Genomic DNA, 12,382 nt, shown 5'->3' with positions numbered 1-12,382 from the left:
AGCCAGAGCCCATTTGGCGCTGGGCTAGTGAGCGGAGGCGGGGGAGGAGGGGCAGAGAGCAGCATCGTGGGGACAGGTGGGGAGCAGAGCCATGGAGGGAAGTGGCAGTAGGGGAAGGGGCAGAGCCTGGGGGGGAGCTCTGTGGAAGCTGGAGAGGGGCAGGAATGCACAGCTGCTGGAATGAGCATCAGAGAGGAGAGGAAACCAAAATACCGCTGGGGAAGGAATCGGGTTTCGCTGAGAAAGGGGTAGGAAGGGAGCAGAGAGCTGCTCAGCCTGATTCTGGGGGGGCTCAGTGGTGTGGGGAGCTGGGGGCCTATAGATGGCCAGACTCAGAGTCTTGAATGTTGTTCCAAAGGCGCCCCTCAAGATGGGCGGGTGATTCTGAGGCTGATTTCCTAAAGTATCCGTGGTCCCCACAAGACACATATATCCATCCCTGTCTCCTGTAAGTCCTCCATGCTGACAGTATTCCTGGACTGGATTTCCTGATCCTCTTGAAGTCGGACTTTCAGCTTCTAGAAATACTGGGAAATGGAAGTAGCTTGGCGCTTAGTACCGTGCTCACGAGATATCTTTTGAATTAAAAAAAAAAAAAATAGCTGGGAAGAAAAGTCGTTCTCTCTGAGAGCAGAACACCAGCAGTAAGTCACTCTCTCCTGCAGTCTAATTTTAGAGAGCAAGTGGGTTTAAACTGCTAAACAAACTGCTTATGGAAGACTGATTTTTTTTTTTTTTTTTTTTTTTTGCGGTACGCGGGCCTCTCACTGTTGAGGCCTCTCCCGTTGCAGAGCAACAGGCTCCGGACGCGCAGGCTCAGCGGCCATGGCTCACGGGCCCAGCCGCTCCGCGGCATGTGGGATCTTCCCGGACCGGGGCACGAACCCGCGTGCCCTGCATCGGCAGGCGGACTCTCAACCATGGCGCCACCAGGGAAGCCCTGGAAGACTGATTTTAATGAGGAGCAGCTCTAGCCTGATGGCCAATCTCCCTTTGACAAACAAGATGGTTCGTATCAACCTCCCTCCCCTGCTAGAATAGCACAAAGTGGCTTAAAGGCAGCCTGTCCCTGTGGGAAGAGAATAGTCTTTTCAGAAGACAGACCCGAGTCCAAATGCTGACTCTATCACCTAACAGCTTCATGATCTTGGTTGAGCTACTTAACCTCTCAGATCCTTACCTCCTTCACTATAAAGTGAGGGTGGTCGTGAGGACAGACCGTGTACGGAAAGCACCTGACACTTGAAAGAACCCCATTGGCCACAGCACTGATCGACGTTTTATGAATCAGTTGCAGTAGAAGAATCAGGCTCTTATCATACTAGCCCTATGATGGGATGAGTTGATATTAGGTAAAAACAAGAGTAAACCATGATGAGTAACTAACAGCGGAGGAAGGAGGATGAGTGCGTAAGGACAAGAGCCTGGGAGGCCAGATTTGCTCACCTGAATCACAGCGGTATAGTTAGCAGGTGTAAATACTGGGCTGTTGTCGTTTACATCAGAAATATCAATGTTGACAGTGGCAGTTGAAGACATCGCAGGAATGCCGCTGTCTACTGCCTGGATGAGCAGGGAGTATCCAGACACCTGCCAAAGCACAAAGGGCCGACAGTGAAGGATCACAGCGCTTGCTTCCTTCTGGGCTCGCTCAGGCGCTGCAGGCTCACAGGGCTTTGCGGAAGATGAGCCATCTTCACGTTGAGTCCCTAGACCGGGGTTTCTCAACCTCGGCACCAACTGGCCTTTGGGGCCAGATAATTCTTAGTTGTCGGGGGCGGACCTGTGCGTTGCAGCGTGTTTAGCAGCGTCCCTGGTCTCTACTCACTAGAAGTCAATATTGCCTCTGCCTGCTTGTCACAACCCAAAATGTCTCCAAATAGTGCCAGATGTCCCCTGGGGGTAAAATCAGCCCGGGTTAGAACCACAGCTCTTGGCTGTCGTTCAAACTATAACAGTTGTCACAACCGATCTGTCCTAAGTATGACTTTTCATACTTTGGGAGTATATTACGGGCTTCTATTACCCAGTGAAGTCTTTCTATGTTTAAGCGTCACGCCTATGGCATCTTTTTCCATATTTAAATTTCACTTTGAAGACATACTTTTGGTCCAAAAAGGCAGTGTTTAGAAACTTAGTTTAACCTCGGGCAGAGGAATCTGCTGGATCATTCTTTCTGACCTAGATACCTTCAGGTTATCCTTTTGTATCTGCTCACTTAGGGTCAATGCTGTTCATGAAACCAGGACCACAGGATCCCGACGCTGAATATACTTTTCTGCTTTCTTGCTTTGGAAGGACCAAAATTCAAACCATCTAGAAAGCCAGGTTTTTGCTTTTTCTTTAAAGCCTCCAAAAATAAGAAAATACCAGCATCTACTGGCAACAAATTCTTTCTAAGGTCTAATGAAAATACTTCCTGCTGCATTTTAGTCCATCCCTATTTACTCCCATTATTCAATGTGTGTTTTTTTGTTGTCGTTGTTCGTTTGTTTCTTTTTTTTTTTGGCTGCACCTCGAGGCTGATGGGATCTTAGTTCACCGATCAGGGATCAAACCCAGGCTACGGCAGTGAAAACGCAGAGTCCTAACTACTGAACCACCAGGGAATTCCCACTCGCGTTATTTAGAATGGAGAACCTTCCCACTTATACTCATGGAGTCTGGCCTGATTTCAGTGAAGGGGTGGGTGTGGATGGGAAGGGAGCAGGCCTCAACTAGCTTACCCGTTCCCGGTCCAATTTCTTTTTAACCTTCACAAGTCCCAAGACAGGATCCACAGCAAATTCACTGTCTCGATCTCCATTCACAATGGAAAATCGAATCTGTCCATTGGGCTGGCTGTCTGCATCTTCTGCTATTAGCTTCACGGGACACAAGCAAAACAAAGCAAAGACATGACACGACAGACAGAGAAAAGGTTTATTCTTAGGGTCCCAGGTCTGTACAAATGGGTGCAACTCTGAGAGTTTTCTTAGGCGTTCTACTCACCAATGCCAGGGGAAGAGATTTGGGGTTGGCCGAAGGAGGAAAGCACCATTACTAGAGCTGCCGTTTTATTTATGTTCATTTTTATCTGCCTACAGCCTGATGCTTGTTAGGCCTGATTTTCCTCAGGCCTTGAGCCAGTAAGGATAGACCCAACACTAACTGATAGGGATACTTCGGGAATTCTTTCCCAATTCGGCAAAACAATGGTCTCTGCCACTGAGTCAGGTATTTTCTAAAGGTATGCATTCCCATGTTAAGGAAGTCCAAGAAAATTCCCTTTCCCACATGGCAAACACACAGCCCCACTGTCTGCTGCTCCACATTGGTGATGTTGGGATTTATATGTATGGAAATAGTCTTGTAATCGTCTCAGGCCCCAGGAGAAATGGCCTGGGAAGTCTACCTTGGATGTGTAAAGAATGAACACCTGGTGCTGCAGGAGCCAGATATGAGGGTGGGTGGAAGGGACCTCTCCCACCTAGGGGTAATGAGGGTGCTGAGGACGGGACTGACTCACTGTTCCCAAATGTAATTTCTATGTCTAAGAGAACCTGTGTCCTCCTAATACATAGCTTGCTCTTATTGGTATAGAAAAAATTCCTTCCAGAAAGAGCTCCTTTAAGAGTAACCAGTCAGTCTTAAGCTTGATCCCATTTGTAGCTGCCCTTCTGTATGTGTGTGTGTGTGTGTGTGTGTGTGTGTATGTGTGTATTTGGGGGGGGTGGGAAGGATTTTTTTATTCTGTCCTTAGCCATCTACTAACTTGTCATCCAAGGTCACAAGCTAGTAGGAGCTATCATTAGAAATTCATTCCATGGTCTGTTTTGTTTCTCAAAAAAATACACTCCTGGGAGGAACGTGATGAGTGATCACTTACACCTTGATATAAATGAACTTTATCAGACCCTTTCTAACAGAATGTGGAGAAGGAGTAGTTGAAAGGCTGGGGTCTGACTAAAGTTCTTGGGGACCAAAGGACGCTGAAAAGAGGAAGTGCGAAGGGAATCCAAGGTAGACTCTGCTCCCTTTTTCACTCTCTTGAGGATTATTAGTCCCAGGTGTCTGGACCACGCCCCTGGCACCTACCAAAATGACAGAGTCCCCGACCGAGGCGTCTTCACTTATGACGGCACTGTAGACATCCTGGCTGAACTCGGGAGGGTTGTCATTCACATCTGTGAGGTTGATGTTGACAGTGGCCATGGCACTGAGGGCGGGGGTGCCCCCGTCTTTCGCTTCCACCACCAGGTAAAACTTTCTGCATAGTTCAAAGTCCAGGACCTCAGACACAGAGATACTCCCTTTGAAGGAAAATGGGGAACTTTAGATTTGATTAGGAGAAACTCTGGTCAGCAGTCCCACAATCATGGTAATATTTGTAACATCATTTCCAGCCAAGAGTTTGAGATATTCAGGAATTTGTTTACTTAATACCCAGCTGAAAGCAACCCGGAGTCTGATTAATGCTGTCAGTTAAAACACTGCTATCCATCAGACACAATGCTGAAGAAATCAGGTCTTTGCATGTTTCCGCAATAGCTTCTGAACTTCCCTCGGGCAGCCTGAAAATCTCTGGCATTATTCACTCTCAGGCAATTTGGGAGGAGGGACCGGAGCAAGCATCCCCTATGAGCACCTCCCCAGGATTCCTCAGGTGGACCCAGGCAGACTGAGGATGTGCCAAGATGCGTGGACGTGATTGTATGACCCCGTCCCTCATCAGTAAGTATATACTTGCAGACTTAACCTAACTCTTAAACTGAATTAACCACTAAGGTGCCTCCCCTACTTATAAGCCGCTTTTCTGAAACTTTTATGGCACAAAGAGGACAAAGACCTCAGAAAGTTCAGGATGTAGTGATGTGACGGAAAAGGAAACACTTGGGAATCTGTTACCGAATAGCAAGCGTGAGTTTAGTGTCTACAACTACAGAGCAGAGCTAATACCCATGGCACAGAGTTCTTAAATTAAGCAAGGAGAACAGGTGAAAGCAGCTAGGTGGGGGCACCTCCGCGAGGGGCTCCTTGAGTGTTCTTTCCCTCCCATCCTAGCCCTTTCTGGTGGGCGACCCAGTCCTGCCTCCTGCACTTGGTAGCTGGTCATTGTACCGTCTGCAGAGCAGTTCTCGAGGGCATTTACCTCTCTCTCCCACCTGGAAAACAGTCCCTAGGACCGAGGTGAGTACATCACATCTGTTCTCTTTCCAGACAGGCAGCTTCTCAGGGAGCTAAGCCTGCCCTTCTACTTAAGGTGAGAAATAGAAGTCGTACCTAAAGCAAGAGCCTCTTTCTCTCCATAATTATGTTTTCTTAGCAATTACCACCCCTAGCGCTTTATTTCGCATCCCAGCCTCGTTATCCAGAGCCAGATTTAAACAGTACTCAACCATTTCCCCATGGTATTCATATACAATGGCCATAACTAGACATGCTAAGGCTAACACACATTTAAATGAGGAAAATCCCCATACATTTTAATTTGAAGTAATGCACTTAATAAACAGGGTTATTAAGTGGGAGAAGCTGCTGCTGCAATCTTTCCATTAACGTTTCCACCCTCCTATACTAAGGCAGGGACTACGTGTCCTGCAATTTTTGCACCCCCATGGCATAGCAGTGCTATATAGAGGTTAGAGCATGTATTCCAGAGTCAGGGAGATCTGACTTCAAATCCTGGATCCTCTGCACCACCCACAACTTACTCACATTGGAAAAATTAACCTCTCTGAAGCCGATTTGCTCATACAGAAAATGGGAGAAATAACTAACGACTTAATAGGAATCTGGTGTATCTGCCACGTTACATGAACATTGCTAATTGTGATAGTTTCTTGCTCATATGTCTTAGATTATCCAACAGAAAACAGACCTCCTTTGCCCTCTTGCTCAACAAGTACGTATTCCTTGAGTGATGACGGAATTATGTCCAGTGGCCAGAAGGTATGAGGGACTCACCTTTCTCATCTGTGAAATGGGCTGCCTTGCTTATTCATAGGGGGATAGTAAACAAATAAGAATATCCACAAAAGAGCTTTGAAAATATTAATATAAACACTCTTTGAAAACGCAAGGGTGAGTATGTTTACTTTTCAAAGAATAGCCAAACTTTTTTCTGAATTTTCCTCTTCACTTACTCAAAACAGCCCTAATAGCTATTACTCCCCGAGGAAGAGAAAGCCCTAGGGTTCTCTTTGTTCTCTTGGTTTCTTTCTAGACATCTCTTCCCCAGGAGATGCCACACCCTCCCGCAGAGTTTGAAAAGGGCGTGGTGAGAAATGGCAGTGTTCTGACTACGGGAGCAGTTGAGTAGGAATCAAATACAATGCCCATTCCAGCCGGCCGGGTGCTGGGTTTAGAAGGCCTGAAGGTCACCGTGCAGATCACTCATTAACATCTGCCTTGGTAGGTGACCAGAGAGTGGCCACCTGACCATGGACAGTGGCAACTGGAGGCTAATCCCCAGGAGCTGTTCCAACACAGAAATATAGGACCCAAGTAACAAAAACAAGCAAACAGAAAAGAGAGAGAAACAAACAGACCCTGAGGCTCCATCTGCAAATACTATCTCCCCATCTTGAACCACATGACTGTTCCCGAGCTTGTCAATCTGAAAAATCCTGGAGCCAACCTAGGGGCCAAGTATTTGCCCAGTGAGCCCACAGCAAGGAGCTGAAACTTAGCAGGGGGCATCCTTGGAACAGAGTGTCAGAGGGCACTCTGGGGTCGGCATGCAGGTCCTGCTCTGAGAAGACTTGTTTCCACCGAGAAGGGCGGTTGATTAGAGGGTTAGGAGGAGAACCAGGGTATAGTGAAGGCTTAGATTCTAAGTTGGTTGCTGCTTACCCACCTGTCTTTGGGTTGATCCTAAATTTCCCTTGCTCGTTTCCAGACCGGATGAGGTACCTAATCTCGGCATTTGTGCCTATATCTTTGCTGGTGGCAAAAACAACAAGGACTTGGGTGCCAGGGGAGGTGTCCTCAGGCACCGTCACCAGGTAGTCCCTCCTCTCAAACACGGGGGGGTTGTCGTTAATGTCCAGGACGGTGATGGTGACAGTGGCCAGAGAGGACAGGGCCTGGCCGGGGCTCTGGTCGGTGGCCTGCACGCTGATGCTGTAGGAGGACTGTTGTTCTCGGTCCAGCGGCTGCTCCAGGATGATGATGCCAGACGAGCTGTCGATGGAGAAGAACCCGTCGGCTGAGTCGGCCAGGGAGTACACGACCTTCCTGTTGGTGCCTGTGGGAGACGCGAGAGCGTGAGCGGAGAGGGACGCAGGCGGACGCTCTCTGCACTAGAAGACTGTGGCTTTGATGACTGTCTAACGGCCACACAAAGAAAAACGGTAACTATGGAAACCAATGGCTTTGGTCCTACGACGACTTCAGTTTATAACAAATATACAACTGAACCAAATGGTAAAGAAACGGAAAATATTGGTAAGAAATATCAGAAATAGTTGGAGCTAAAGCAAAACGTTTTGCATGCATGTGTCACGTTGTTATGAGTCCTTCCTTCAATGTTTTCAAATAACTGACCAACTGTCTTGATCATGTTAGAGAAACTGACTTCAGTTCTTCTGGCTCGTGTGGCTTGGACAAGTTACAGTCTTTCTTACCTGCCTGGGCCACAAGGAAGATGAAAAACGCTTTGAAAACAGCGACGAACATATAACCTATTATTATTCAAGCCCTCAAGCAATTTCTTCATATCTTTATAACCTCCATCTGAAACTGTTATCCTGAGGATCGCTATGCGTCTCCTAATAAACAATCCAGCAACTTAATAAAAAAAGAAATAGTTGGATCTTCTCAATATATTAAAGAACAGCATGCATCCTTAAGAAAAACTCTAAGATGCCAACAGGTATAAGCGTCGGATGTGCCACAGAAAGAGAAAGACAAATTAATTAATTAACTCGACACATTTTTATCTAGACTCTATCAGGCACTATTCCAAAGACTAGAGATTCTCATAATGGACAAGAGACAAACATTTCCTGAGGGAAATTTTTACTTTCTGGTGAGAGTAAATAAGAAATGAACAAGAACAAAGAATCAGTAAAATACATGGTATGTTTGGGAATAAAAAGGGAGAAGAATGAAGCCATAATGGGGGGGAATTGTGAGTGTTGGGGGGAGAGGGAGTTTGGGAGCTGGGGAGAAGGGTGGTCCTTTTAATACAGGTGGTTGGAAGTTTGGCATTTGAGTGAAGACCCGAAGGAGGGAGGGAGGGAGTGAGCAGTGCAGAAATCTGAGGAAGAACGCCGCAGGCAGAGGGACCCAGGCAAGCCTGGGGTGGGAGCCGAGCTCGTGTGTTTGAGGAGCACGGGGGAAAGGACCAGTGTGAGCAGAGTGAAGAAGAAACATGCAGGCGATGAGAGCAGGGTGGTGACGCACTGGGGAGCAGATCGCCCGGAGGGGTGGTGGTTGGTGGTAGTTGGGAAGCGCTGGAGGGCTCTGAGGAGGGGAGTCACACGGTATGAATTAGATATTAACAGGATGGCTCAGGCAGCTGGTTATGAACAGAACAGCAAGACAGGAAGCAGAGACCCACTGGCAGTCTCCTGCAGGAAGACAGGTGTGCAATAAGGGCATCTGGAATGGACGGTGGTGTTGGAAGGGGTGAGACGTGGTCGGGTTCCAAATGTACTCTGAATACGTGGGTGTGAGAAGTGAGGGGCCCTAAATGTATTCTGAACTTGGAGGTGGTGAGAATAGATCACTTTCTCACCGTGGAGCTGGCAGGATGTGGGATGTGAACGAAAGAGAAGATCCCAGAATGACTCTTAGGTTTGGGCCCGAGCGACTGAAAAGAGGGAGTTACCATCAGTTGCCATGGAGAGGACTGACTGCGGGAAGACGATAGGATTTGGACGAAGATCACGGGCCCTGTTTAGCATCGATTAAGTGTGAGATGGACATTTTATATGTAAGTGGAGATTCAAGTAGGAAGTTAGCAGAGGAGGCTGGAGATCAGAGGAGGGGTCCAAACTGGAGTTACATTTTTGAGGGTCTTCAGCATTCAGAGAGCCAGCAGAGCCATAAGAATGGATGCGGTCATGGGCTTCCCTGGTGGCGCAGTGGTTGAGAGTCCGCCTGCCGATGCAGGGGACACGGGTTCGTGCCCGGGTCCGGGAAGATCCCACATGCCGCGGAGCGGCTGGGCCCGTGAGCCATGGCCGCTGAGCCTGCGTGTCTGGAGCCTGTGCTCTGCAACGGGAGAGGCCACAACACTGAGAGGCCCGCGTACCGCAAAAAAAAAAAAAAAAGAATGGATGCGGTCGTAAGGGAATATAAAGGGAAAAAAGAAATACAGTGGCCAGTAAGCCTAGAGCACCCCATCAAAGGAGGGAGAGGATCTAGTCAGAGGGTGGTCTCCAGTTCCATGGCTTAAAGAAATGCACGTAGTTATCAAAATACCATTTTACCTTAATATATACTAAAGCTAAAAACCTACCAACCAGGAAATGTTCATTAACAACCAACGAATCAATGAATGATGATTGGACCAACTTCCGATTCTGAAGATTGACTTAACTGTTTTCATCCGAGGAGCTCAGCACTTCAAAATGGTTTATAAACCTCAAATTCACTAGGAGTTACAGTTTATAAGAAAGAAAACATAACAACTTCATAGGCCGAAAAAGCATCATGTTGAGCCTAAACGCTCTTAATGAAGACAGTCATCAGTCATGACTTTAGCTATGACAACTACCTGAAAATGTCTTTTGCGAATCAGGGACCCCTAGAATATAAGCTCTTACAGGGAGGGCCTACGCACTGTCATTTTCTACTACACCATCTCACCATGGGGACAGGCCTTTGGCAGTAATAAGAGTTAAACATTTTACTCCCTCAATGTACAGTCTCCCTTAAGCCAAAATTCCAAGCAAACCAATAAAATCATGGAGGGAATGACAGAAATTGCATTATGTGGCTTTAACCAGAAGGTCAACATTGAGAGTTCGTTCATGGTTCCATTCCAGAGAGTCCATTTTTTCCAAAGTTTCATCATTTACTTCTATTTCTCTTTCAAAACAACCACCCCGTGATATATAAACATCAACCTCTGATTTTATTGGTGCTGGGATGAAAAACAAGAAGTCTTTGCTCTTTCCTTGCTGTCCCTTGAAATAAGGCCCCAAAGCAGGTGTTTTAGGGATGCTTTCTGGCTACTTTCACAGCTGGCTGCAAGATTAAACTTTTCAACATAAATTCCTGGGGTGAATACACAGAGGATCGCGGAGGTGATCAAGCTTGCACCTGAAAAACAATAACCCTGCCTGGGTGTCGGAGCTGACTGTGTGCCCTGGAAGCCGCCTTGACTGACGAGATAGTGTCAGGACACCTCTCAAAGACACAAAAATGCATTTATGGAAACACATCAGTGATTGACATAAATACACCACATGGGTTTTCAAATCACACACGTTCCCTGGGGATTTGACTCGCAGCCCCAGCATATGGAAGAGCACTCTCACCAACAATAAGATGGGGCAGGAAGTTCATGCAGGATCTTTCCTCTGAACATCTGCTGACAACACCCACTTCACTGACGCAGGGATTTCCCTGGGGCCACTAGCATATGTAGGTAAGCAGGAGCGACAAAGTCCTATTTTCAGATGTGCTCCTGGATAAGCTTCCTCTTCGGGCTTGAAGATCACGTAGGAGGAAGGCCATTTCTGACCCCGTTCTGAAAGCCATGGTGCTCCAACCCGCTGAGTTAGGAGAGGTAGGGGCTGGGTTTGCACGCTGCCGCTCTCTGTGGCAGCAAGGCCCAAAGCTAAGGTGCTTTTCATGACCGCCTGTGTTTCCTTCACTGGGACAGATAGCTGAAATCTAATTAAAAATACTGCCTGTGTTCCCAGTCTGCAGATTTCTCTCCCAGCCCTATTCAGAGGCCCTCGGCTCTGCTCGGACCTCCAAGCAGGAGAGGCCGTGTTTTCAGAGCTTCCAGCTCAGCCAGCTAGCCCTGTTGTTGGAACTCTGCATTTACCACGCTGACATTGGCCAGCCACACAAAGACCACGGCTCCCCTCTGGGTAGGTTCTGTTCCTTTAAAGCTTAGGGACAGGGAGTTTCTGCTTTATCACAGCAGAAAACCATCCCCAACAAGCTGCGGACCCAAACTCCCCCCACTCCCCGTATATTTTGCTTCTGACAGTATCTCGTGCATTCACACCAGGAGGAACAGGGAGATTTACGGTTTACTCTCCTTTCTGTTACCAGTCAGACTTATATGAAAGTAAGACTAGAAAAGGTTGGGGCAGGGTGGGCACCCAAACCAACAAACCTGCTAAGTCGTATCTCTTGTGATTTGGTAGTTCTGAAGAAAAGAGCAGGATATATTTTTGGAATGTATCTAAACTCCAATTTAGACACAATTGCAACAGATTTCAGTGGTTTCTAGAAATCAAGTCAGATGCATAAATGTCAACGTGCAGGCAATACTTCTGTTGGAGCACTCGGGTCTTTTGCTGTATTACCAGGCAATGGGGGCTTTTTGTTAAATGAATGCAGGTCCCGTCACTAAAGTGGAAACTTTCTATCCAAGGGCATTTGATAAATGCCATTCTTCAAATCACCAGCTTTTCGCTACGTACCGGGCAGAAAAGATGAACCCGAGCAGAAGACTTGCTTGCTAATTGGTCTAATGCTCTCACTGCATGTCACGACGTGTTATATTAAGGTATAACATTAATCCATCATTTCGTGTCTGTGTTTTTAAGTACGTAATTCTCTTCTCCAATTTGCACTTAATTTAATGAGGACGGAGCGACTCAGCTTCTTAAGATGCTGAAATGCCAGACTACCAAGAGAAGTATGATTTTCATCGCATGTGAAGTTTCTGCGCGTTAACTGTGGCACATGGAGCGGGCAGGCCTTCAGAGGATTAAAATCAAGTAAACAGAGAATGCTTAAAATCCCGATTTGCTCAAAGGAAGTAACAGGTAGTGGCATTTTGTGGAGTGGGGTGAGAGGAAAGAAATAGCATGTACAAATTCCCAGAGAGAAGGCTATGAAATCCTGGGGCGGGTGGGTTGCCAGGGGAATCTATATTCCCTCCCTTGGAAGATTTCTAAATGGAGGCTAGGTTCCTCTCAACTGGGCCAAATGAAAAGAGGGACTGTTTGGGGAGCATGGACTGTACAGAAAAGTCAAAGTTTTAAATGCTTAGGAATGAAGGCAGTGTGGTGCAGTCTTGGAAGACAGGAGATTTTGCTTGTAGCCCATGGGTTTCCCAAGTATACTCATGTAGCTTAACCTCGTTGGGTCTCAGGTGTCTTCATTTTTAAAATGATAGAACCTAGTCCATTGAAGTGTAAGATGATCTTCCAGCACTGTGATTCATTTGCAAGTTAATTAATGGAGTTGGTTTCATTTTTATTTT

General features: G+C 47.0%; 1 protein-coding gene across 1 annotated transcript in view; it reads right to left on the bottom strand.

Annotated features, from left to right (window-relative positions):
* Positions 1 to 12,382, bottom strand: part of FAT3 (FAT atypical cadherin 3) — a 158,828-nt gene that overhangs the window by 55,616 nt on the left and 90,830 nt on the right. The window contains exons 11-14 of the mRNA XM_067751685.1: positions 6,839 to 7,228; positions 4,078 to 4,292; positions 2,727 to 2,864; positions 1,447 to 1,590 (exon numbers count right to left, since the gene is read on the bottom strand). Of these exons, the coding sequence (XP_067607786.1) occupies positions 1,447 to 1,590; positions 2,727 to 2,864; positions 4,078 to 4,292; positions 6,839 to 7,228 (887 nt within the window). The remainder of the gene's footprint in view (positions 1 to 1,446; positions 1,591 to 2,726; positions 2,865 to 4,077; positions 4,293 to 6,838; positions 7,229 to 12,382) is intronic.

The sequence above is a fragment of the Pseudorca crassidens genome, chromosome 9 (genome assembly GCF_039906515.1).
Source record: "Pseudorca crassidens isolate mPseCra1 chromosome 9, mPseCra1.hap1, whole genome shotgun sequence".
Classification (NCBI taxonomy): Eukaryota; Metazoa; Chordata; class Mammalia; order Artiodactyla; family Delphinidae; genus Pseudorca; species Pseudorca crassidens.
This window is presented reverse-complemented; position numbering and strand designations above follow the sequence as displayed.